General features: G+C 33.2%; 1 protein-coding gene and 1 long non-coding RNA gene across 2 annotated transcripts; both read right to left on the reverse strand.

Annotated features, from left to right (window-relative positions):
* Positions 1-355: 355 nt before the first annotated feature.
* LOC139840275 (uncharacterized) lies at positions 356-12485 on the reverse strand. Its single transcript, XR_011757313.1, has 3 exons — positions 12349-12485; positions 993-1058; positions 356-499 (listed from the first exon to the last, which is right to left on the reverse strand). It is a non-coding gene; the product is annotated as an uncharacterized lncRNA (long non-coding RNA).
* A 14459-nt stretch (positions 12486-26944) lies between these two features.
* Positions 26945-27555, reverse strand: LOC139841620 (uncharacterized). Its single transcript, XM_071831832.1, has 2 exons — positions 27455-27555; positions 26945-27350 (listed from the first exon to the last, which is right to left on the reverse strand). The coding sequence occupies exons 1-2, from the start codon at positions 27553-27555 to the stop codon at positions 26945-26947; spliced, it is 507 nt and encodes a 168-aa protein (XP_071687933.1).
* Between the last annotated feature and the right edge of the window lie 309 nt (positions 27556-27864).

The following is a 27864-nucleotide window of genomic DNA, read 5'->3' on the forward strand; positions in this document are numbered from 1 at the left end:
GGTAGATATTACTTTTGGAGTGCAGACGGATATGAAGGTGTTATGTTTGACCAGGCTGAACTCTGATGTTGACCTAGTTTGTTTTCAATGACTGGCTGTGACCAGATTTAACTTTGAACCAAACGTTTTGTAAATGTAATATGGATAAGTCCTTTCCGGTCAATCATGTATTTTTTTATAATGACACGTGACATCGGTTGAACTGTATTAATGTTATTTACCAGTTATGTCGTATTTAATTAATATAATGCTTCTGTGTGACACTGCTAATTTTTTTTTTACATGGCGGAAGCATTTATTTATTAATTACCAAATACACTTTAACAGTGTCACGTGACAACATAACAAAATTCATGTTTTAAATGGAAGAGACGTAATTACATTCGGTTTACAAAAGAACACGGTTCATATGATAAAAGACTCCATCAGAGTTAAACACTGTCAAACATAACATTATCATGCCCGTCGTCTCCCAAAGCAATATCTACAAAGCTACAACCTGCAGGGAGGAGATAGAGGGGAACTTAGCACGAAGCTAAGTGAGTACGACTAACTACAGGAAATAGTATACAGGAACCGTCATACTAATCAAGTCACAAAATCTAACACACAAACATCACCCAAGTACCGTCTACAGAGACTCTGGCAGCTCGGCTAAACCATTAACCACCAGTTGATCGGATTGGGGCTTACCAGAAGTTCCCCACCACCGTGTTGTATATATATAATCCACACGCAACGAACGCGTCATTCACATATATATAGACCACGATTGTCTAGGCTACCACATGAGGAACCCAACCCACAGGTTGATCTCTCCTACTAAGGCTACCACACAATAGGGACGCACTGGGCTTCAGCAGACAAGCATCAACTAACATGTAGTCATCACAACATACTAACTAACTATAGTAGCAAGTATATCTAACAAGCATGACAATCATAATATAACATGCTACTCTATATTATATACTCCAGTTAGTCCCACTCACCGATTACCAGCAAATGAGAAGATGTCCAGCTGTCTAATCACTGAACCTTCTCTTTCTTTTTTTCTCCTGAGAAAGACATATACACAAGTTAGTTATAATATCTTGATAACAACCCGACAACAAGACAATAACATCAAACACCAACACTTAAGCACTTAACAACAGGTCTGTAAACCGTACGAGTAACACTCTCAATCGAACGTTTAAGAACACTCAACCGTGCGGTTGACATCTTACTCGTACGTTTGGTCTATGACTAATCACCCATCAATGAATTAAATGATCCGTACGGTTCACCACACGAGTAACCAGTGACTCGTGTGAGTCACATCCCAATCGTACGTATCATCTTAACCAAACAATAGTTCTCCATAACCACTCACTCACACGGTTAATCACACGGTTGATCACCCTAACCGTATGAGTGAAGCCCCCTCGTGCGAGTGATGAAGAACAGTAGCAGAAGCTATTTATACGGGTTTCAACTCAAAATGCACAACATAAAACATCAATACATACAGTAAGTTAACACATACCATCATATATTCACTATATGATAAGTGATGTGCGTGATCGTGTCCTTTTATTTTGAACGGATTTAGATTTAATTTATTACACGAATTGGTTGTGATTATATGGCTTTTTTATGATTTTGGATTGATTTCACACATACAGGCAACTTTGTCTTATCCGTATAGTAATATTTTATTTGGAAAATACGGTTCGTTCCATAGGGAAATGGAGTTTTCGGGTGTTTTAATTGCTAAAAGTTAAACTATTAAAATGAGGGGTTTTGGATTAAGCTTTAATTATAACTAAACGCAATTTAAATTTAACTAAAACGAAATAACTAAATTAACGAAACAAAATAAAACTACAATTTATACTAATTTGTAAAAAGTAGAGAAATAAGATTTTTCATGGCAATATAGTAAAATAGTACAAAGTAATTAAAGTTTACAATATGGTAAAAAGTAATACGATAAAAGTAAATAAAATTTATCTGCGTAGTAAAAAGTGAAATTGATGAGATTTAAAATAGAATAAAGTAGTGGATACTAAAATATGTCCCCTCTGGATTATGGATTGTTTTTAAGTCCGATTACGATATTTTAATATATATCCTTATATTTTATCTTTCGATTTATAAAGATCTAATTAACTAAAATTAAATCTAACTTTCGTTAGATCTCATTTTAGCGAATTAAATTATACCCCGACTATTCAAATTGAGATTTAATCTGGTTTTAACTTTCGCTAATACCAAAATTATAACGGTCTTCCCTTTTTATAATTACACAATTATATAAACTATAATATTACCCAAACCACCAGATCACACTTCTAAATTGTTGTCAATAATTTGTCCATATGTCCGTCTAGATCACTGAGGTGTTGAAGCACAATTTATGTAAATTTAATTAACTTTCGCTTATCAATTTAATAAATTATGGGATAGGGGTGAAAATATTAAATTATATAACAATGGGTCGGTGATTAAAATCAATGTTAAAAAATAGTCAAAGTTACATCATAATATTATAATATGGTTCAATCCATTCGTCCAAAGGTTCTACATTTTAGTTACCACTATGGGTTTTTATTTGGACATTATACCGGTAGCATAAAAATATAAATTAAATAAAATGAGCATGGGTACAATAATAATAATAATAAATAATAATAATAATAATAATAATAATAATAATAATAATAATAATAATAATAATAATAATAATAATAATAATAATAATAATAATAATAATAGTGACAATAAATAATAACGAAGATAATAATAAATGACAATAACAATAATAAAAATAGTAACAGTAATAATAATAATAACAACAATAATAATAATAACGATGGTAAAAATAAATAACAACGATAATAACAATACTTAACAATATTAACGAAAGTTGGGATGTGGGGACTTACAATGATTTGGAATGGTAGAAAAGCAGTACTACAATACCCGTAACCTTGAATTACACCAATTACTACTACTTAGAACTTAGAAATTAAAATATTAAAACTAAAATTGAAAAGGAAATTGGAGAGTGAAAGAAGATAGATGTTGGACAAATATTTGCTTGTTTACTGTCTGCCTCTGAATTGATGAGTTTATGAGTAATATATATATAGTACTATAAAAGTACTATTTTTAACTTGGATGCTAGCTGATGATAATTGCATCAACTTGGAGGCCAGCTGTTTTCCATTGAATTCATACGGAGCACTTGATTCTTTCATTTATATTTATTATATATTATATTTATTATTATATTATATTTATATTATGAATTTTATATATATTATATTATATTCTTGTGCATAGTTGACTTGTAATTTTAGCTCCGTTGAGTCGTACGTTGATAGTTGGTTCATGTATCGGTTCCGGATTTTCGAACGTCTTCTCGTACGCTAAGATATCTTGTACTTTACGTTTTGCAACTTGTACTCTTGTCAATTTTTAGACGTTAGTCATCAATAAATTAAACCACTTGGAGTGTAACTTGTACATTTGAGCATTTTGGACGTTTTCGTCTTTCAAATCTTCGTTTTTGTCTTTAAATCTTCATTTTCGAGCGATCTTCGTCTTTCGTCTTCGCACTTATTTATTTAAACGTTTACAATTAAAAATAAGGAAATTACAGTTAAAAACATTACATGTTGGAATGATATTGCGTCTAAATATATGATCATTTTAAGCAATATCAAATATCCCCACACTTGAACGTTGCTTGTCCTCAAACAATATATAACTTGAAATAAACTTCACTTGAATCACTTTTTTATTCTCACACTTTATACATCAGTGATTTTGATACGGTGGTATGAACAATGATAGTAACGATATGGTTTACAGTCCCACATGACTATGAAAATTTAGATCCTTTAAGGAAATTGGATGTTTATGAAAATATTTGATCTTTTTTAAAATTCATGCTAGCTTTTACCCTAGACAAGTTTTCTGGAATAACCCTTCACCGGTGTTTGCAAAATGTTTTTGTGGATTTTGTAGGTTTCAGATTTTAAAATTTTAGCTCAAAACTTGCGGTTTTGTGTCACACACTTGCTAACCTTGTATTAAGAAAGCACACATCCAGTATACTTGCTCCGTATATTACCTTTCCGTAAACTACCGTCCGGTTGTAAAGGAAAGCGTTGAACAAGCAACTGTTAAGGCAATGTCTAATGACATGCATTTGATTATGGTCCAAAAGCGTGTTGGATGAAATTACTATCCTTTGTAGGAGAAATAGCAAGGATCACCCTATAATTTTTCAGTCTGGCATAAGGTCCTGTCTTCAACCATGCTATGCAACCACCGTTCTTACGGTTGATACCCGATTTGGTTCAGGTGACCTAATGAATTCTGATGAATTCTCAGGATTTACGTTGAATGGTAATGAACGCATTGAATATAGGTTTTCAGAAAACAAATCGGTTTTAATTTGATCAAAATATTTTCTCGTTCAAGCTCGAGTTTATATATCATTGAATTCCATGAGTTTGTAATTCTCAATCTTTAAGGTCAATCTCAAGGATTGAGTAATATCAGGCTTAAATGCTGATTTTTAATCTTTTAGGAGATTATCCTTTCTGGGGGTCTGATTCATTAGTCTTATCAAGCTAATTTGCATGGCGCCCTCCCCATTTTATGAGACAAATCCTCTCATGGTTAGGATAAGTCTGACCACTTGGCGACCCTGTTTGATGCTGAGGTCCGTGGATTTCCAGCTGATTTTCGAGAAAACTTTTCAAGGTTTTTCGTAGACTCTACAACTGGTCTGGATGACAACTTCCTGACCTAAATCAAGAAGTGCATTTCTTTTTCTGAAGACTTTACTTCATTTTAATGATGGAATTGATTCATCGTGTAGATCCATCTTTTCTTTAAAAAATTTTTATAAATTAATGGGTAAAACAAATTTATACAGCCCAAAGCAAAAGTACCTGCAATAAACTTCGCACAAACATGTGATAACAGTACATATATATTGACAAATCTCCCCACACTTGGCTTTTTTCTTGAATCTTTTTATTCCTGATTTAATCAAATAAATTCATAAATTTGGTAGTTTCTCAGTTTATGTTCTCCTTGAGGTAACAATAATTTCGGTATTAACACCTAGTTTTATCGTTCATAAACATATTAAACAAGATTTGAATTCATTTAGTTAAAAATTTTTAAATTTTTCACAAAATTTCGAAAATAAGCCAAGTGTATAAACTCGAGAGAATTTATAATCTCTCCCCATACTTGAGATCATGCAATGCCCTCATTTGCAATGAAATCAGACAAGATAAAATTCACGAGGGCAATTAGTATAGAAAAGGAGTTAAAACCTCTTTAATTAAAAAGCTGTAACTTAATACCAGTCTTTGAAAATGCTTCTTTTACCCTTATATAAACTACAAAAATATATACATATTTTTGAAGTTTGGTATATTACCCCACATTCATATAATATATTTGGCATACTTTAGATCAATAATATTAAAATAATGATAATAAAATTTTTCGCCCCGTCCTTGGGTAAAGCAATTTTGGTTCTACGACCTAGTTTTTATCTCACGACGAATTTTAGAAATCATTTTTTTTAAACTTAATGAAATAAAGTAAATTTTGTTTTTAAATTGACACAAAACTTAAATTTAAAAAGCATATTAATTTCATACAAAACTTTAAAAAAAAATTCAGAATAGAGGGAGATGACTAGTTCTTTAGTGTCTGCTAGGGAAAGACCAATCGAGCTCCACTCTCGAAATATTTTGAAATGTTTTAAGAAGGCGAGTGGTTAGCTAAAATTACCTTGTATTCATTTTTCCTTAGGGTAGAATGTGATGTCATCTCTTTCAGTGTTGTTGAACCCTTCATAATAGAATTTAAGTCTATGACCATTCACATTAAAAGTACCACCATTCTTGCCATATAACTTTACGTATCCAGATGGAAATGCGTGTTTTACTTCATACGGTCCCATCCATCTGGACTTAAATTTCCCAGGTGAAAACTTAAAACGTGATTGAAAAATTAGAACTTTGTCTCTCGGTTCAAATGTTTTCTTCTCTTTTAAGCGAGCATCGTGCCATTTTTTAGTTTTCTCTTTGTAAGATCTCGAGTTTTCATATGCTTGAAGTCTTAGCTTGTCTAATTCATGCAATTGTAAGAATAGATTTTATCCGGCTTCCACAAGGTCTGTATTACATTCTTTTACTGCCCAATACGCCTTGTGTTCAACCTCAACAGGTAGATGACGCGCCTTACCATATATTAATCGGAAAGGAGTGGTACCAATGGGCGTTTTGAATGCGGTTCTAAATGCCCAAAGAGCATCATCTAGCTTTCGATGCCAGATTTTTGGATTATTCTTAACCGTTCTTTCTAAAATTCGTTTAAGACCTCGATTTATGTTTTCAACTTGGCCACTCGTTTGAGGGTGGTAAGAAGTTGAGAAACGATGATTAACTCCGTACTTTTTAAGTACTTTCTCGAGTAATTGATATGTAAAATGAGTTCCACGATCACTGATTAATGCTTTTGGAATCCCGAAACGTGAGAAAAGGTTTTTAAGAAAGCTGACAACAACTCGAGCATCGTTAGTGGGTAGGGATTTTGTTTCAGCCCATTTAGAAACGTAATCGACTGCTGCGAGAATGTATTTGCATTTGTTAGAAGCGGGGAATGGACCCATGAAGTCAATACCCCGAATGTCAAATACTTCGCATACTAGGATGCTTTGTTGTGGCATTTTGTCTCTCTTGGAGATATTTCCAGATCTTTGACAAGCGTCACAGGTTTTTACTATATTGTGTGCATCTTTGAAAATTGTAGGCTAGTAAAAACCTGAGTCAAAAACCTTCTTAGCTGTATAGCTTGGTCCGAAATGTCCACCAGCCGGTCCTTCATGACAGTGCTCTAGAATTTGTTTAGCTTCTTTTCCATATACACATCGACGAATAACTTGATCTGCTCATATACGAAAGAGATTAGGGCTTTCCCAGAAGTAAAACTTCAGATCAGCGAAAAATTTCTTCTTTTACAGATAAGTTTGATTTTTAACAAGAATTTCTGCGGCTAGATAATTGGCAAAGTCCGCAAACTATGGAATTTCTTCTTCCGTTTCAATTTTCATTAGGAACTCGTCTGGAAAAGTATCGTGAATAACAGATTCATCGAGTGTTTCTAAATTAGGATTTTCAAGACGGGACAAGTGATCCGCGGCGAGATTTTCAGCACCCTTTTTATCCTTGATTTCAATGTCGAATTCTTGTAGGAGAAGAATCCAATGAATTAGTCTAGGTTTAGCATCTTGCTTTTTGAATAAGTACTTTAGGGCTGAATGATCGGTATAAACAATTGTTTTAGATAACACTAGGTAAGAACTAAACTTATCGAAAGCAAAAACTACTGCAAGAAGCTCCTTCTCAGTAGTTGTGTAATTCAACTGAGCTCTTGTAAGTGTTTTACTTGCGTAGTAGATTGGTTGAAATTTTTTATCTTGACGTTGACCTAAAACAGCTCCCAGCGCGAAATCACTAGCATCACACATTAGCTCGAAAGGTTTGGACTAGTCGGGTGATACCATAATGGGTGCATTCGTAAGTTTCTCTTTCAAAATGGAGAAAGCATTTAGACATTCATCGTTGAAATCGAATGTACAATCTTTCTCAAGAAGTTTAGTCATGGGTCGAGCGATTTTGGAAAATTCCTTTATGAATCGCCGATAGAATCCCGCATGACCAAGGAAACTATGAATTCCCTTAACATTGGTTGGAGGAGGAAGTTTTGAAATAACGTTGATCATAGCTTTGTCTACTTCCATTCCAGCTCGAGAAATCTTGTGTCCTAAAACAATGCCTTCCTTCACCATGAAGTGGCATTTCTCCCAGTTTAAAACAAGATTTGATTCTTCACAACGAATTAGCATTCGTTCAAGGTTTGAGAGACATGAGTTGAAGGAGTCTCCAAAAACAGAGAAATCATCCATAAAGACTTCTATACTTTCTTCAATCATGTCATGAAAATTTGCCATCATACACCTTTGGAAGGTACCTGGGGCGTTGCATAATCCGAATGGCATTCGTCGGTAGGCAAAAGTACCAAATGGACAAGTAAATGTGGTCTTGTCTTGGTCTTTTGGATCAATTAGAATTTGAAAATAATCGGAGAATCCATCAAGGAAACAGTAGTAATCTTTTCCCGCCAAACGTTCTAGCATTTGGTCGATAAAAGGTAGCAGGAAATGATCTTTTCTTGTGGCGTCGTTTAGACGACGATAGTCTATACAGACTCTCCACCCAGTGACTGTTCTTGTAGGAACGAGTTCGTCTTTATCATTTAGAATAATAGTCGTACCTCCTTTCTTGGGTACTACTTGTACAGGACTTACCCACGGGCTATCGGATATAGGGTAAATTAACCCGGCATCAAGTAATTTGATGACCTCCTTTTTGACAACTTCTTTCATGTTAGGGCTTAACCTCCGTTGCCTTTGTACCACGGGTTTAAAATCTTCTTCCATTAGGATTTTGTGAGTACAATAAGCAGGGTTAATCCCTGGAATATCAGTTTTTTTCCAGGCAATTTCCTTTTTGTGGGTTTTTAAAACAGACATTAATCTACCCTTTTCATCATCAGAAAGTTTTGATGAAATTATGACTGCTAATTGTGACGTTCCTTGGAAATAAGCATACTCCATATGTTCCGGGAGTTCTTTAAGTTCCAAGGTGGGTGGTTCTTCCAAGGAAGATTTTATCCGGAACCTATTACCATCGGTAATTTCTTCAAAAGGTTCATCTTCCCTGGGAATTTTTTCTTCTACGTATTCTTCATCAGTGAATACCTTCAACAGCTTGTCTAACTCTATATCGACATCAAAATCTTCACCTTCACCCATCAGGGGGAAATCTGAGGTGTCGACATTTAACAGTTCTTGTAGTTCTTCCTCAATACAACAATCAACAATGTCTATTTGGAAACATTCGTCATCAGGAGACATAGGGTGTTTCATAGCCTTATCTATGTTCAATATAATTCTATCCTCCCCCACACCTAAGATGAGATTTTTCTCTTTTACGCGCACAATTGCGTCTGCAGTATTTAGAAAGGGACGCCCTAGAATTAGGGGAACCTTACTATCTTCTTCCATTTCAAGAACAACGAAATCAGCAGGAAAGATTAAGTGATTTACTTTAACTGGTAGGTTTTCAGCAATGCCAATAGGATAGTTGTAAATTCTATCAGCTAATCGTATACACATCCTGGTTGGTTTTAAATCACCTAAGTTCAATTTTAAGTATAAGGAGTGAGGCATAAGGTTAATGCTCACTCCTAAATCAGCTAATGCATCGTACATTACTGAATCTCCCATCAGACAAGGAATGATGAAACTTCCAGGATCTCCAAGTTTTGGTGGCATATTTTGCTTTTGTAAAATTGCTGAACATTCCTCATTAAGGAATGTGGTTGAAACTTCTGCATATTTTCCTTTGTCAGCTATGATATCTTTGATAAATCTTCCATAATTCGGCATACCAGCAAGAACATCTACAAGTGGTACATTTATACAAATTTGCTTAATCATGTTAGCAAACTTGTTGTATTGTGCTTGTAATTTATCTTTCTTCAAACGTTACGGATATGGAATTTGAGGTTTGTATACCTTCAATGGTGGTTGATTTTGAGTCTTTGGTGCACTTGTGGTTGGCATCATATTTTCTTCCACCACAGGTTCTTTGTCTTTTGAAACAGGAATAGGAGCATGAGGGTTTGGAATATCGGGGTTAATGGTTAACCCACTTTTCGTAGTTATGGAATTAAGTTGCAAAAAATTACTTGGATTTTGAGTTTCCTTACCCTTAGGGTTTGGTTGCGTGTTGGATGGTAAAGTTCCCGATTGCCTTTCAGCAAGCAATTGGGACATTCTTCCCATATCTCTTTCATGGTTTTGGATTGACGCTTGATGATTCCTTTGTACTTGCTCGTTTCCCGTTTGGACTTGATGTAATTGTCTCTTCACTTGCTCATTCGTTTCTGATTGACTTTTGACAAAATTCATCATAACTTCTTCAAAGTTAGATTTCTTCTCTACTGGTTGCGTGTTATGATTTTGTTGTTCATATGTTAATTGAGGTAACGGTTGTTGTTAGAAATTTTGTTGAGGTGGAAATGGAGGTTGCTTTCTATTGAAAAAGCCAGGTGGTCCATTTCTTTGAAAAGAAAAATTCTTCGGGTTTTGATATCCTAGGTTTGCAGGTTGATAATTAGAATTCCCTCCTTGAAAATTGCCTTGTCTTTGATTGGCCATAAAATTAACTTGTGCTACTGAGTTCATTGAGGGAGCAGTTTGTCTGGTATTCCACATTGGTAGATCATTTGGACCAGGTGTTACTTCAGCCATTTCTTCTTTAATGACGATGGTTTCAGGTTTAGTTTTGATTTCTGGTTGACCACTAGTGTTTCCTACTTGTTTTTTGATATTTTTCGGTGTTTTTGGTTAACTAGTACTACCTATTTTTTTTCCTGTTTTAATCTTTTGATCAAGTCTCTTTCAGGTTCAGGATTAAGTGCAACGAGTTTAGGATTTCCTGAACGGGTCATACAATTGGGAAATTGTACAAAGATCTAAAGGATTTATTCATAAACATTGAACTTTCTTGGAAATGAATTTCCACGAGAGGATCGAATAACATAAAAACAATGATAAAAACCTTTAAACAAACAGATTTTTCTTCTGATTTTCCCACGTTTCGAATAGCCAAAAGATGCAGCAGAGGGGCAGGATTCGTTTGGTCCCAATATAATTGGGTACTGTTTGGCTCCAATAACCCAGTCCACGTACAAATCCAACTACTATTACGAATCAGAAAAATTATCTATTTATTTAACTGCCAACTTTCCCCAGCAGCGGCGCCAAAAAGTTGATGTGCGTGATCATGTCCTTTTATTTTGAACGAATTTAGATTTAATTTATTACACGAATTAGTTGTGATTATATGGCTTTTTTATGATTTCGGATTGATTTCACACATATAGAAAACTTTGTCCTATCCGTATAGTAATATTTTATTTGGTAAATCCGGTTCGTTCTACAGGAAAATGGAGTTTTCAGGTGTTTTAATTGCTAAAAGTTAAACTATTAAAATGGGGGGTTTTGGATTAGGCTTTAATTATAACTAAACGCAATTTAAATTAAACTAAAATGAGATAACTAAATTAATGAAACTAAATAAAACTACAATTTATACTAATTTGTAAAAAGTAGAGAAATAAGATTTTTCATGGCAATATAGTAAAATAGTACAAAGTAATTAAAGTTTACAATATGGAAAAAAGTAATACGGTAAATGTAAATAAAATTTATCTGCATAGTAAAAAGTCAAATTGATGAGATTTAAAATAGAGTAAAGTAGTGGCTACTAAAATATGTCCCCTCTAGATTATGAATTGTTTTTAAGTCCGATTACGATATTTTAATATATATCCTTATATTTTATCTTTCGATTTATAAAGATCTAATTAACTAAAATTAAATCTAACTTTCGTTAGATCTCATTTTAGCGAATTAAATTATACTCCGACTATTTAAATTGAGATTTAATTTGGTTTTAACTTTCGCTAATACCAAAATTATAACGGTCTTCCCTTTTTATAATTACACGAGTATATAAACTATAATATTACCCAAATCACCGGATCACACTTCTAAATTGTTGTCAATAATTTGTCCATATGTTCGTCTAGATCACTGAGGTGTTGAAGCACAATTTATGTAAATTTAATTAACTTTCGCTTATCAATTTAATAAATTATTTGATAGGGGTGAAAATATTAAATTATATAACAATGGGTCGGTGATTAAACTCAATGTTAAAAAATTGTCAAAGCTACATCATAATATTATAATATGGTTCAATCCATTCGTCCAGAAGTTCTACATTTTAGTTACCACTATGGGTTTTTAGTTGGACATTATAACGGTAGCATAAAAATATAAATTAAATAAAATGGGCATGGGTACAATAATAATAATAAATAATAACAATAATAATAATAATAATAATAATAATAATAATAATAATAATAATAATAATAATAATAATAATAATAATAATAATAATAATAATAATAATAATAATAATAATAATAATAATAATAATAATAATAATAGTGATAATAAATAATAACGACGATAATAATAAATGACAATAACAATAATAAAAATAGTAATAGTAATAATAATAATAATAATAATAACAACAATAATAATAACGATGGTAAAAATAAATAACAACGATAATAACAATACTTAATAATATTAAAAAAAGTTGGGACGTGGAGACTTACAATGATTTGGAATGATAGAAAAGCATTACTACAATACCCATAACCTTGAATTACACCACTTACTACTACTTAGAACTTAGAAATTAAAATATTAAAACTAAAATTGAAAAGGAAATTGGAGAGTGAAAGAAGATATATGTTGGACAGATATTTCCTTGTCTACTATCTGCCTCCGAAATGATGAGTTTATGAGTAGTATATATAGTACTATAAAAGTACTATTTTTAACTTGGATGCTAGCTGATGATAATTGCATCAACTTGGAGGCCAGCTGTTTTCCATTGAATTCATACGGAGCACTTGATTCTTTCATTTATATTTATTATATATTATATTTATTATTATATTAAATTTATATTATGAATTATATATATATTATATTATATTCTTGTACATAGTTGACTTGTAATTTTAGCTCTATTGAGTCGTACATTGATAGTTGGTTCATGTCTTGTTCCGGATTTTCGAACGTCTTCTCGTACGCTAAGATATCTTGTACTTTACGTTTTGCAACTTGTACTCTTGTCAATTTTTAGACGTTAGTCATCAATAAATTAAACCACTTGGAGTGTAACTTGTACGTTTGAACATTTTGGACGTTTTCGTCTTTCAAATCTTCGTTTTCGTCTTTAAATCTTCATTTTCGAGCGATCTTCGTCTTTCGTCTTCGCACTTATTTATTTAAACGTTTACAATTAAAAATAAGGAAATTACAATTAAAAACATTACATATTGGAATGATATTGCGTCTAAATATATGATCATTTTAAGCAATATCAATAAGCCTACATCATAAACTCAATCAATATCAACACTCAATGAGTGCAAAACAAGACATACACTTTAAAACCCCTACTTCTGACCAAAATAAAGTTTGATCTAACTTCCTAAGACCCTATCATTTGAAGGTAGACTTCAAGACAATTCCAACAATAGTTTATTCATCGAAGACGGAGTTACGGTTTGAAAGTTATGCCCTTAACAATTTTACCAAAGGCTGACCAGTGCTCAACCGCGTGGTTGAGACCTAAAACGTACGGTTGAGCCCTCAACCACGTGGTTGAGCCCTCAAACGCGTACTCAACCGCGTGGTTGAGCTGTCAAAAGTGTGGGAGCTGTTAGAACAGTCCAGCTCGTTGTTTTTGCTTTTTTTTACCCCAAATCATGATTTTTGCAAGATCTAAAACCAAAACCACTTCAAAAATACCATATAAACTATATAGAACATATTTAAAACATCAATTAAGCACAACAAAAATTTAAGATTAGGAATCAAGCATCAAAACACCAAAAACCCATATGAACACAAAAACCCAATTTAAGCAAGAATCATGACATGAATCAAAGAGAAGCTTACCTTAAAATGATCACAAAATCATAAAGAATAGCTTGCTAGCTTCGATCTACACAATAACTTACAAAATCAACTTAGGATTTCAAGGGATCAAGAAGTTAGGTACGTGGTGTATTTTCTAATTTAGGGAAATATGCTTGAATGATCCAGAAACATAAGCATATAAGTGGGTCTTAACTCATACCTCGTATCACACGGGTATTTACCAGTTATCTGATATATTTCGTACATTATTTGGCAACCCAAACAAAGTCTAAATAAAATAAATAAACTTGTTCACAAACTGGTCCTAACCACATCATCAATTAATACCAAATGTTAAATTAAAATAAAAGCATATAGTAACACAACATAAACTTAAGGGCAAACTAGTTATCTTACAGCTAAGCCTGGTTGAGGATGTTACATTCTACCACGTATAAAAAAAATTAGCGTTGTCACAACCAAGAAGGTAGAAAAGACACCATATGAGCTATGACATGGGAAGAGTCCTAAGTTGTCTTATTTGAAAGTCTGAGGTTGTGAAGTGTATGTGAAATGTGACACTTCAAACAAGTTAGAACCCAGAGGTATCAAATGTCACTTTGTGGGATACCCATAGGTAACAATGGGTTACTACTTTTACTACCAAGCTGAAAACAAAGTGTTTACTGCTCAATTTGCTGAATTCTTTGAAAGAGATCTTCTCTTACAAGAAGTCAATGGGAGTAAAGTAGATCTTGAAGAAATTCAAGAATCACAAAGTAACACACCTTCTGAAGGCACTAGCCAACCGCACGTTGAAGCTGTGTTTGGGGAGCCAGAACATTTTGCACCAGTAATTCGTAGATCTAGTAGAACTCCTCACCGACCTGAGAGGCTAAATCTTCTGATTAATTCAGATGAACCTCATCTAGGGGATTATGATGAACCCTCTAGCTACGGTGAGGCCATATCAGATCCAGAATCTGATAAATAGCGAGATGCTATGAAGGCAGCAATCCAGTCCATTAAAGATAATCAAGTATGGGACTTGATTAATCTTCCACCCAATTGCAAGACAGTGGGGTGTAAATGGGTCTTCAAGAAGAAGACTAACATGGACAGTAATGTAAACACTTTTAAGGCTCGGTTGGTGGCAAAAGGTTATACTCAAACTCAAGGAATTGATTATGAGGAAAGTTTTTCACTAGTCGCGAGCATTAAATCAATTAGGATACTTATTGCCATAGCTGCTTTTCATGATTATGAAATATGGCAAATGGATGTCAAAATCGCTTTCTTAAATGGCGACCTAAGCGAGGACATATATATGGTTCAGCCGAAAGGTTTTGTGAATTCAAAACATCCTAATAAAGTATGCAAGCTTCTAAAATCCATTTATGGATTAAAGCAAGCATCTAGGAGCTGAAATCTCAAGTTTGATGAGAAAATTAAAGAGTATGATTTTTTCAGAACAGAGATGAGCCCTATGTTCACATTAGAGCTAGTAGGAGCAAAGTAGTCTTCTTGATTTTGTATGTTGATGATATACTACTTATTGGAAATGACATTCCAACTTTGCAAGATGTCAAGTCTTGGCTTGGAAAATATTTTTTCATGAAGGATCTTGGAAAAGCTACTTATATTCTTGGAATTGGGATCTACAGAAACATATCAAAAAGGCTTATCAGTTTGAGTCAAAGTACATACATTGATAAAATCTTGCGAAGATTTAGCATGCAAAACTCCAAACGCGGAGCTTTGCCCGTGTAAAAGGGCATAATCTTGAGCAAGTCTCAAAGTCCTATCACACCTGATGAGATAAGGCGAATGAAAGGTATCCCATATGCTTCGTCTATAGGATTCATCATGTATGTCGTGTTATGTACTAGACCTGATGTCTCGTTAGCTTTGAGTTTGACGAGCCGTTATCAACAAAATCCAGGTGAAGAACATTAGATGGCTGTTAAGAACATTCTTAAGTATTTGCGGAGAACTAAAGATATGTTTTTGGTTTACGGTGGTTTGGAAGAAGAGCTGGGTATTAAGTGCTATACAGATGCTAGTTTTTAAACTGATCGAGATGATTCTCGATCCCAGTCAGGGTATGTCTTTGTCATGAATAGCGGGGCAGTTGACTAGAGGAGCCCAAAGCAGGAGCACAGTTGCACAGTCTACAATAGAAGCGGAATACGTTTCTGCCTCAGAAGCTGTACAACAAGCTGTTTGGATTAGGAAGTTTATCGCTGAACTCGGAGTAGTTCCCAGCATTGAATCCCCTATGGAGATGTACTGAGATTGTTCGAATGCTATTATACTTGCGAAAGAATCGTGTATACGTAAAGGTAGCTGACACATTCTTCGAAAGTTTGACTACATTCAAGAAGTCATTGAGAGGAATGAGATCAGTATTCTTAAGGTTCATACAGATGATAATGTGGCTGACCTGTTCACGAAGCCCATGACACACAATAAGCATGATGATCATGCTAGTAGTATTGGACTTCATTATGTTGCTGATCTTTTTAATTTGTAATTTAGTATTTGGATATTTTTGAAACATTAAGCAGTTTTATCTTAATGAATTAATATATAGTTGGTATGATCGTTTTCATTTATATAATTGTGTTGTATATTAGCATGTTTAATCCATGAGTAATTGTTGATTATTCAAAGTCTCCATAATCGATCATGTTATGGGAATAACATGAATTAAGATTAATATGAATGTTTGGTTATATTTATTGATGATAAATAGTTAACTTGTAGAGTCCAAAATTCGTATGTATTCATTGATGATGAATATTGGAATGACACATCCGAGATATCATTACATGGATCGTTGTCAGTAGTGAATGTTTTAGTGATTATGTCTTTATGTCCTTAGACTTGAGATGCACACCGGTTTCGATGTGTAGAATATTGTACTTTGATATGGTTAAATGATGTCTTGAATAAGGTTATAATAAAGGCCATCATTGGGTATAATGTAAAGCTCGTGAGAGACACGTGTATGCAAAATAAGATTTGTTCCTCCAAAATGTTTGGAGTTAGATACTTTTGAGCTCCTCGATGAATGAATAAGATATTTGTGTGGCTGCACCCAGATGTAATTAAGATGATACTTAATTAATTTGGTGATCTAATTCAGTTCTAAGATCGAGAAATAAAATTGTTAAACAAATGAGAATGAATAACGATCCATATCTCAAGTTTAACTAAAATATCTGAAACATAGGAATGCATGACATTTAATACTTACTATAAGCAGTTTCGAGAAACTACCCTCACGTGAATTTAGGGACAATGGCCTGTTGATAAATGGTATTCATTGTTTGTATAGTTACTTGGTGTTGTACCATACACAAGTGGGAGTCTGTAAGTTTAATGTGTAAGGTACAACTTATAACTATATGACTAAATTTATTTGAGCCTTCGGGGACACACATATATAGACTTAGATGTCAACTTAAGTATATATATGATGTATATATATTACCCAAGTAACGAAACTAATTAAATTATTAATTAATTAATAGTTGATGAATTATATTTTCAATTAGTATAATATTCGTATTTTTAAATTGCAAAAGTTTAGTTGGAGTTTACGTTTCAACTAAAATAAAATATGATCTTGTTTCTTAATTTCGAAAACCGTGTATTTTGATTGCAGCTAACGTTTCTAATATAAAAAGAAATAATCTTGTTTCTTGTTTTAAATAAAAAGAAACCGTGTAAGAATACACCAATTTCGAGTCGGTTGGTATATTTGCATATGGGGTATAAATATGGGTGTGTTTGTGTACGTGAAACATAACAAAAAAAAAAGCGAAAAAATAAACCCCCAAAAATCCTTTCTTTTATAGCTGCACAAATAAAAGAACAATATTACGTTTTCTTTTGTTTACGAAACATCCACCGAGTTTTATTATTCTTTTTGAAACCGAAACTAGATACGAAGTATTATTTGTTTATTATAATAAATTAGTTATTATAATAAGTTACTTGAGTTTGGACTAGCATCCATTGGCGTTGTTTGAAAGTGTAGTGTACTATCCAAAGAGACGGTCATATCCTTTGATCGTAGGTTTCTCTCCTTTCACCAGTTTCTTCAAGAAAGGTATACCGTTAACTCCTATTTAGTTTTTATATTCATGATAATTATTATGGTGTAACTGAAACTTATTGGGATAAATTAATCGTGTGCATTTTTCATTAAATAATTTATTATTTAATAATTTAAATATTTAATAAAATAATAAAAGATTATTATTTTAATTTAACTATCCGCTGCGTTAATCTAAATTGGTAAAAATACACACGATTTTCCAACACAAATTACTTGTATGGCTTCACGATGATTTAGTCTGGAAAACTATCAACTTTCAATTTTTTTTATTATTGGGTATTGATTGGGGCAAACCGTCTACTTCTGGCCAACATCGATGTAAAAGTCACAATCATTTGTTAAATGGTTGAAATGCTTCATGAATCGTCATAACTTTAAAAGTATGATCCGTGTTTGTAAACTTTTTGGCTTGATCCTAATGTTGATTAGGATTAGGTTAACTCACGAATTAAGGGTGAATTAGAATGTGATTAACTATGATTAAGGGAGATGGAGGTGTTTGGTTATTTGGTGGTTGTTACCCGAAGGTAGTGGGATTATGATCTCACTTTATGCCTTTATGGTATTTTTCTCATTGGATCGAATTTCATGAGTTTGATGTATGAGTGATTGATGAGATGCCCTTATGCTGGAATAAGCATCTCCTTTTATAGTGTTGTTAGAGAGCTAGTCCCTGGTTTCGAAGTCTTGACCAATCTCCAAGGTGACTATGGAGATGTTGGTAAACTTTCCCTAAATGGGGTGACGGCGCTACAGTGCTTAAAGAAAGTCATATAGATGTCTTCCTCAATTGCCTTGGTGGCGCCGAATAATGTTTGTAGAGAATATTTTCCATATCTCTTCATTCCATGCAGTTATGTGACATGGTGGCAGTCCTTCGGTACTAGTACCTAGGATGTCTTCGTTATCTATTGGCTTCGGCCAATTGTTTTATGCCTTACGGAATTAACTCAAGATATTGGGTACACTATCAAGCCCCCCAGTTTAAATTTACGGAGTATATTGCTTAATTTACTTCGTGAAATTAAACTCCAATGGCTCTTATTTATGCTTCATCGAAATCTTCTTCAGTGATATACTTATTTTGGCCTTACATTTATTGCCTGAATCCTTTGGTCTTATGTCGAATTGCTTTATATCTTTACTTGACGTATAACCTCCGTTGGGTAGTGTAGTGGTCTTGTTAGGATATATTGTGTAACCCTTTGTGTGTATAATCCTTTTTTTGAGACGACCCGTTCTAATCCATAAGGACGAATACAATAACATATGATTACATTACGAGGCATTTGACCTCTAAATGATACAATTTACAAACATTGCATTCGTTTTTAAAAGACAAACTTTCATTTCAATGAAAGTTGACAGACATACATACTATCTCATAATATATTCAAACTATGAATGACTTATTATCAATCTTGATGACCTCAACGACTCGAATGCAACGTCTTTTGAAATATGCCATGAATGACTCCAAGTAATATCTTTAAAATGAGCAAATGCACAGCGGAAGATTTCCTTAATACCTGAGAATAAACATGCTTTAAAGTGTCAACCAAAAGGTTGGTGAGTTCATTAGTTTATCATAAACAATTATTTTCAATAATATAATAGACCACAAGACACTCATATTTCGAAAACAATCTGTGCAGGTCTGCTCACAGCTGTAAAAATCATTCATATGAAGAACACCGGAAACTTTCAAAACAAACTCACCAACGGTAGCTAATGCGTCGTGCAATGCAAAAATTTATCACCGTGGTAGTTAATACAATACTATTTCACCAACGGTAGCTAATGCATCGTGCAATGCAAAAATTTCTCACCGAGGAAAATACAACAACGGTAGCTAATGCATCGTGCAATGCAAAAATTTCTCACCATAAAAAATCTTACAACGATGCTATTTCTCACCGTAAAAAATCTTACAACGGTAGCTAATGCATCGTGCAATGCAAAAATTTCTCACCGAGGGTAGCTAAAACGGTAGTTAATGCATCATGCAATGCAAAAATTTCTCACTGATAGTAACTACTAAATCGAACCATTTCGGTAGCTAATGCATCGTGCAATGCAAAAATTTCTCACCGATAGACAATCTTACAACGGTAGCTAATGCATCGTGCAACGCAAAAATTTCTCACCGAGGGTAGCTAATGCTACATAAAATCACCTACGGTACCTAATGCATCGTGCAATGCAAAAAATTCACACCGAGGGTAGCTAAATGGTAGCTAATGCATCGTGCAATGCAAAAATTTCTCACCGATAGTAGCTAGTGCAAACCGAACCTCTGAATCCAAATAATTCTATCATAAAATGTAGTTTTTAGTACTTGTGCCTATTTCGTCAAACATTTATAAAAGAAGTTCATGTATTCTCAGTTCAAAAATATATCTCAAAAGCATTTAATAAAACAGTTATAAAAAAACAGCACATGTATTCTCAGTCCCAAAAATGTAAAGAGTAAAAGTGAATTAAATGAACTCACTATACTGTATTTCGTAGTAATTTTGCATATGATGGCATTGAACAAGTGCAAGGTTGGCCTCGGATTCACGAACCTATATTAATTATATATATTTATATATTGGTCAATATGTGTCTAACAATTTAGGTTAAACCGTAGTGTATCACAATCTTAATGCTCGAGACTAATATGTAAAAGTCAGCAAAAGTCAACTTGATCCAAAATGACTTTCAAAATCTATACATGATTATTATATAACTTAAATATAGTCATTTTATATATTTAATATATTTAACAGATTTTATTAGAGTAATAATATAATTCATTAATAAATAAAATTTTATATTAAAATTTATATAATAAAAATATACTTTTATATATCTTAAGTAATAAAATTTATAAAGTCCATTTAATATCATAAAAATATAATGATAGGTATTATTAATGTAATTATATTACATGTAGTAAAATATCTTTGTATCACATATTGATTTGATAAAATAATATCAAAAATAACAATAAATAGTGAAAGTTGTATTATTTTGTAATAATAATTACTATTATTCTACTAATAAAAATAACAATATTTATATTTACTAATGATTATAATAAAATGATAATTCTAATCATGACAATCTTAATAATAGCAATACTTTTTAATATTAACCGTAATAATAATATTTTATATAAAAATAATAATTCTATTCAAAATGATAATTTTAAATAATAATAATACTTAAATGATAATAATAATGATATTTTATAATAATAATGATATTTCAATTAAAAATGATAATTTTAATAAAAATGATGGTTTTAATATTAGTGATACTTTTAAAAATAATAATGACGATAAAAATAATAAATTGATAGTTTTGATAAAAATATTAATTATTTTAATATTAATAATAATAACAATAATAATAATAATAATAATAATAATAATAATAATAATAATAATAATAATAATAATAGTAATATTATTGATTATTAGATAATAATAATAATAATAATAATAATAATAAAGATAATAACGACGATAACGATAACGATAATCATTTTAACAATAATACTTTAAATTTATAGATAATTCAATTGACAATATCTTTTAATCCGTTCATCGAAATCACACACTTTCTAAATAAAAAGTTATTAATTTTTCGCCAGCTTTCCAACGACATGAATAACATATACCTTATCCTAGTAGCATATGTATTAAACTCATGATCTATCATAAACTATTTAATGAAAAAATTAAACATACATGCATGCATAATCATATATACTCGAGCACTAGTCAAGGATACACTATTAATATATAAAAGTTAAGTTATGAGTGCTCACGTATCAATATTGAGATTCAATATTGCAGGAAAGTACGTAGACGCGACGGAGATGATAAACACTAGATTGACCTCACATGCTATTCCCCCGAACCATACCCATAACCTCAATAACTATAACCCATAATTTCCTTAGCTCTATCCCGATCGAAAAACCAATTTGAAATAACTCGCTCATAACCTCGTCGTAGTATTTATGTATAATACTAATAATAATAATACTACTACTAATATTAATTAATAATAATAATTTTTGATAATAATAACTAATTATATGCAGAGTAATATAGAGAGAGATCGAGATGTTAGGGTACGTTTACAATTCGCCAGAAACCGAGTACTTAAACAACTTTTGTTGGATCCCTTGCTCATGCGATCGCATGAGAAGTGTATGTGGAGCTCATGCGATCGCATGAGATCCCTTTTTAGTCCGTGATTGCTTCAAATTATCTTGCCGACACTTTTATTAATTATTTATATTTATTATATTTAATTTATCTAATTATTTATATATAATATTAAATTCATGTGCATAGTTAATTTGTAAATTTAGTTCCAATGACTCGTACGTTGTAACTCGACTTATGTCTCGGTTTCGATTTCTCGAACGTATTTTCGTATGCCTAGAAAACTAGTACTTTATGTTTTGTGTAACGTACCTTTATATATAACAAGACTCAAATCAATGAAAAATTATCCCACTCAAAGTGTAAATTAATCATTTGAATGTTTTGGTCATTTGCCTCTATAAATTATCGTCTCGTTATATATACATATACATATATATATAATAGTATCCTTTTAACTCAAAACGTTTTATAATTAATATTAAATTTATTACATTGTAAAATATGTATATATATTCACTTCGAAATATATATATGAAATATTTATTTAACAATATATAGTTTTTCAAAACCTATTATATTTCAAAGTATAATTTAGATCATTTACGTAATAGGAAATATTATATCATATAACGTTTTCATTTTAAAAACTTAAATAGATATAGTTCATTTATGTACTAACGCTTTAAATATCAATCGTATCACTAAGCGAGTGTTACTATCATGTACATAACTAATTTGAAAAAATATATATTTAATGAACACGTTTTAAATACACGTTGCAAGTTATTTATATATTTAGTTCTAACAATTAACATTTCGACTTATTGTATATATTCAAAATCATTCTTTAAAAGATTTCATCTATATCATAAAACGTTTTCAATATTATGAAAGCTAGTAATTATCTTATCAAAAGATACGAGGCAATCATTTTGTTGAAAGTTAATCTCTCCAAACCTTTGTCCAGTTATCGATAATTGACCTGTTTGTTCTTACTTGTAATCACATTACCATTTTTCCAGATATTGTTAAAATGAAAAGATTTCTCAAATCAAAGTGGACCTTTCAACAGAGACTCGAAATCATAATGAATCTTGATAACTCGATCATTTAATATCATATTGTAATTCCGTCAATAAATATATTGAACAAGTAAGTTTATGTAAAGTATTATACGTTTAATACTTTGATAACATTCTCAAGTTATAATATATATATATACATATTTATATAATCATATCCATTTATATAATGGTTCGTGAATCTTCGAAATTTGGTCCAGGTTAAATGAATGTATGAACATAGTTTAAAATTTTTGAGACTCAACATTACAGACTTTGCTTATTGTGTCGGAAACATATAAAGATTAAAGTTTAAATTTGGTCGAAAATTTCCGGGTTGTCACATTTTTGTTATATGAATAAGATCATATTTTAATAGTATTTGTATTTTTTTTATTTTTGCATTTTTGGAAATGCAATATGTTTTATTTAAATGTTAATCTATTTGATTAGACATCTCTTTAGCCGCTATAATTTATGTCTTTAGCGGAATTACGCAATTACCCCTAGCGAATCTTTGGTCCGTCTCTCTTTATTTCGGGGTAATTTGGTCTTTTTCTTTTTGAAGCTGACAATTTTGCAGGGTGATTGGACGGTTACGCTGCAGGGTTTAATTTCATTGATTTAAGCTTTCATTTTCTTTTATCTCAAACTTGGTTTCTCCATTCTTCAACCGGTGAAAATATCTTCTTGTTCTTTCGATTTCAGGTATACATCCTTCTTCTTTTCATTTTTTTCTTTTCTTGATCTTTTGTTGAATGACGAAACAAGGTCTTCGATCTACCTTTTCATCTGTTACTTTTGATCAATGTACTCAACTGATAGAAACCCTAGGTTTGTCTGATGATGATATTATTTCACCAGAATCTAGTAAAACGATTCTCCAACACCCAAACGGTTATGTTGGTGTTTATTACCAAATTTTAACTGAATGCAATGTTAGAATCCTTGTTTCTCGCTTCTATCTTGATGTTTTAAATCACTTTAAAGTGCATCTTTCAATCTTCCACACTTTAGCAACCAAGAAGGTGATGGACTTCGAGGTTATGTGCAGGGGTTATGGTGATCAACCGTCGGTTGATTTATTTCGTTGTTTTTTCAATCTTTGTAATGCTGGTAATTGGTTAACCGTTGGTAAGCGTCGAAAGAAGGGTGGTAGAATCTCTGATACCCCTATCTGTTTCTCTTCTCAATGTTCTGAGTTTCGAGGTTAGAAGAACAAGTTCATCTTTATGAAGAAAGATTTTTTCTTTCCTGCTGATTATCCTTCTCTTTTTGACTCGAAGAATCAAGAAATCCCCTAGGAATATAGGGATCCTGTGCCTGAGAGTGCGAAAGATCTTCCACTTTTTAGTAGGATTTGTCATCATCCAGTCATTGGTTCAACCTATCCTGATTCTATTCTCTTTAAACTTAGAATGTCCCCTTCTTGGGAGAAAGGAACACAAAATCTAGTATTCTTATTTGGGGATAAGGGTACGTTAAATCTAATTTTTAGGATTTTATCATGTTTGTGCACGTTGTGCTATGCTCATTTGCACTTGTTCTTTTGCAGAGATGGCCTTGAGGAATGTTCTAAAGAACTTTGGTGTGAAGGAGATGACGATTGCTGCTACAACCATTGTGAAGGATGTTGGTTCCCCTTCCGTCTCTGGCAATGTAGAGATTCAAAGCAAACTCAAATCAGCTACCGCTTCATCAGCTTTTCTTAAGGATCAGGGTAAAGCTCAAGTTGCTTCAGATCATCAGACGGTTGATGTGGATGCCTTGCCTGATTCTCCTCCTGAAAAGAGAATTCAGCTTAGGGCTTCCAAACGTTTAAAGGTGTCTAAGATGAAGAAAGAAGTTGATCAATCCCCTCCTTCCAAAAAAGCCAAGTTGTCACTTGATGATGGTAATGATTCTGGTCACTATGAAGCTTCGGATGAAAATACCATTTCTGGTATTCTTTCCTTCCCCCTGTCCTTTGTATGCTTATCACCTATCTTTTTTAATTTTTATCAGTAAATGTGTGCTTTCTTTGTTTACAGAGCCTTTGCCTATCACCCCCACTGCTGCCACATGCCATGCCAAAGTGGCAAGTCTTGTTTATAATGAGCTTGAGTCTGCTTTTACTGATCCCAGAGGTTTATTGAGGAATGTGCCATTCAAAACTACAAGTCTGCAGGATGCATCACCTTTTGCTTTCTCGTTATGAGAAGTCCAGGGATGATGTTATAGCATTAGAGACTGAATCCCATAGTTTGAAGCTTGTTAATTCTTCCAATGCTGAACTTATTAAGCAATTGCAACGTCAAATCCTGATGACCCCCTCTTTGGAGGAAGATCTAAAATCAGCAACGAATGAGACTGCAAGGTTGCATACACTAGAAAGGCAGGGTAGGGAGTGTTTGGCAGAGATGGGTGTGAAGCTAGAGGCTGAAAGGGGGAGGAATGAGGTCCTTAGGTCCGATTACAAACAAGTGGTTGCAGAGGTGATTCCTTATGTCTGTAAACAGTTGGTGGACAGCAAGGAGTTGAGTGATTATCTGGCTGGCACAATATTTGCATCGAGGCAACATGAGCGATGTCTGCTCCTCGAGGAGCTTACAGCCAAAGGTGCTATCCAGCTTTCTGATTTTGAAGAATATACTGACCAAGCTGGTGCCTTAGTGGATGCTGCATGTGAAAAATTCCTCAATGCCCAGTTCAAATATGTTACCGTCGTTGCTACTCATCATGATGCGAAGCCTGTGGATCTACTCAAGCTTGCTGCTAATGGTACTCAACCCCAACCCTAATTCTCTAATCATTTGGTAATCGCAGTTTTCTTTTGTTAGCTGCTTGTGATGATGGCCGTAGTGCCAGTAATTTGAAGAATTTTAGTCCTTTCATGATTTGTTATGTCCTTTAAACAATCATCATGATTTGGAGGCATGCGTGCCTTTTTTGATCTTGTAATCTATGGCTTATAGGCCTTGTAGAATATTTGCTATTTGGCCTTTGTGCCCTCTGAACAATGTGGTCATGCTTGTAATTTAGTATGATATTCTAGTTTTCGAATATTTATGTGTTGCATATCATGTTTGATCATGTTACGGTGCATGAAATATTTGCAGGAATTCCCTTATCCTGGCTATATTATTTGCATAGCCTTGAAACGTTTAATGATCAAGTTATGATTTAGCGTTTGGTGAATACCTTTTTGATTCATTCTCTTGAATGAGTGCCCGGAGGTATTTTGTAGTATATCTCATCGTTTCCCTTTTTTCTAAAGGAAACTTATCACTTTCTAGCGCTTTATTTAATGGTATACCTTGTTTATTATCAACCCTTTGTAGGGGGATTTTTACTATACTTTTATCCCTTCCTATATGCAGGAGGTGGGATTTAAAGTACTTTGGTGGAGCATCAGTTTCTAAAAGAAACTTTATGCGATGCTCTTGTTTGTTTTCTTTATTTTAGAAAACGTTTATCCGGATTGTACCCTCGTACTTGGGGTACGTTTTTGCCAGCATTCTGGATTTCTACCATTCAGAAAGCGTTTATATTCTGTTATGGAATATTTTATAACATTAGTTTTCCTTTTTCGAAGGAAACCTTTATAATGTTTTGTTTTTTCCTAGTAAATATCGCTTGGCGTCCCAGTAGATATTTACTTACGGATTTAGAAGGAAATTATTGTATGTATGTGTTGCTTTAGTTTTTTATGACATAACTCATGTGTACTTCATCCATGCTTTCTTGTTGCCATCATGGGTGTGTGATTATTTTATTTGAACCCGTCGAAACAACATACGCGTAGGATAGTCAAAATATAGTAGTGGATCTCATTAAGTTTAATGTAGGAAGTGTGTAGATTTCGACTACCTTTTACATTTTATCCCCTACAATAACAAAGGAAAAAACAAGCTTAAAAGTAAAACCTTCGTAGGTTGGTTCCATTTCACGTGTGAGGTATTGCTTTTCTGGAAGTGTCTTCCAACTTGTATGACCCGTTGCTGAAGGCTTCGGAGACCACGTATGGACCTTCCCAGTTGGCTCCTAATTTTCCTTCGTACTCTACCTTACTGGTGGAATTGAGTCGTAGAACGTAATCCCCCACTTTGAAGGTTGTGCGTTTCACCTTTTTGTTGTAGTATTTCTCGATGGTTTTCTTGTAAGAGGCCTCTCGAATGAGGGCTGCTTCTCTTCTTTCTTCGACCAGGTCAAGGTTTATACGCAGGTTTTCTTTGTTGTGTTCTGTGTTTGTTGTTCGGTTACTTAACACTTGGATCTCTGCAGGGAGGACTGCTTCTGTTCCATAGGCCAAGCTAAACGGTGTTTCTCCATTGCTTCTCTTTAGGGTTGTTCTGTATGCCCACAGTACCAATGGTAACTCTTCAACCCACCCTTGATGGCATTTGCCCAGCCTTTTTTTGATTCCCTTGATGAGATCTTTGTTGGTAACTTCCACCTGTCCATTCCCTTGAGGGTGGTATACGGAGGTGAAGGTTTGTTAGATCTGCAGCCTTTCGCAAAATTTGGGAAATATTCCTTCAGCAAATTGCTTACCATTGTCTCAAACGATCTCTTGGGGAATCCCAAATCTGCACACTATATGTTCCCATACAAACTTTTCGATGTGCTTTCCTGTTGTTTTCTTTAGTGGCTTGGCTTCGGCCCATTTGGTGAAGTAATCCACTGCTACTACTAAGAACAATATTCCTCCTGGAGCTTCTGTTAACTGTCCCACTATATCGATCCTCCATTTGGCGAATGGCCACGCTGAGAGTACGGATATGAGTTCTTGCTTGGGATTCTTTGGGACTTTCGCATGGATTTGACATGACTCGCAGGTTTGTAATGTAGTGACCGTGTCTTGGT

This window comes from Rutidosis leptorrhynchoides, chromosome 4 (assembly GCF_046630445.1).
Source record: "Rutidosis leptorrhynchoides isolate AG116_Rl617_1_P2 chromosome 4, CSIRO_AGI_Rlap_v1, whole genome shotgun sequence".
Taxonomy (NCBI): Eukaryota; Viridiplantae; Streptophyta; class Magnoliopsida; order Asterales; family Asteraceae; genus Rutidosis; species Rutidosis leptorrhynchoides.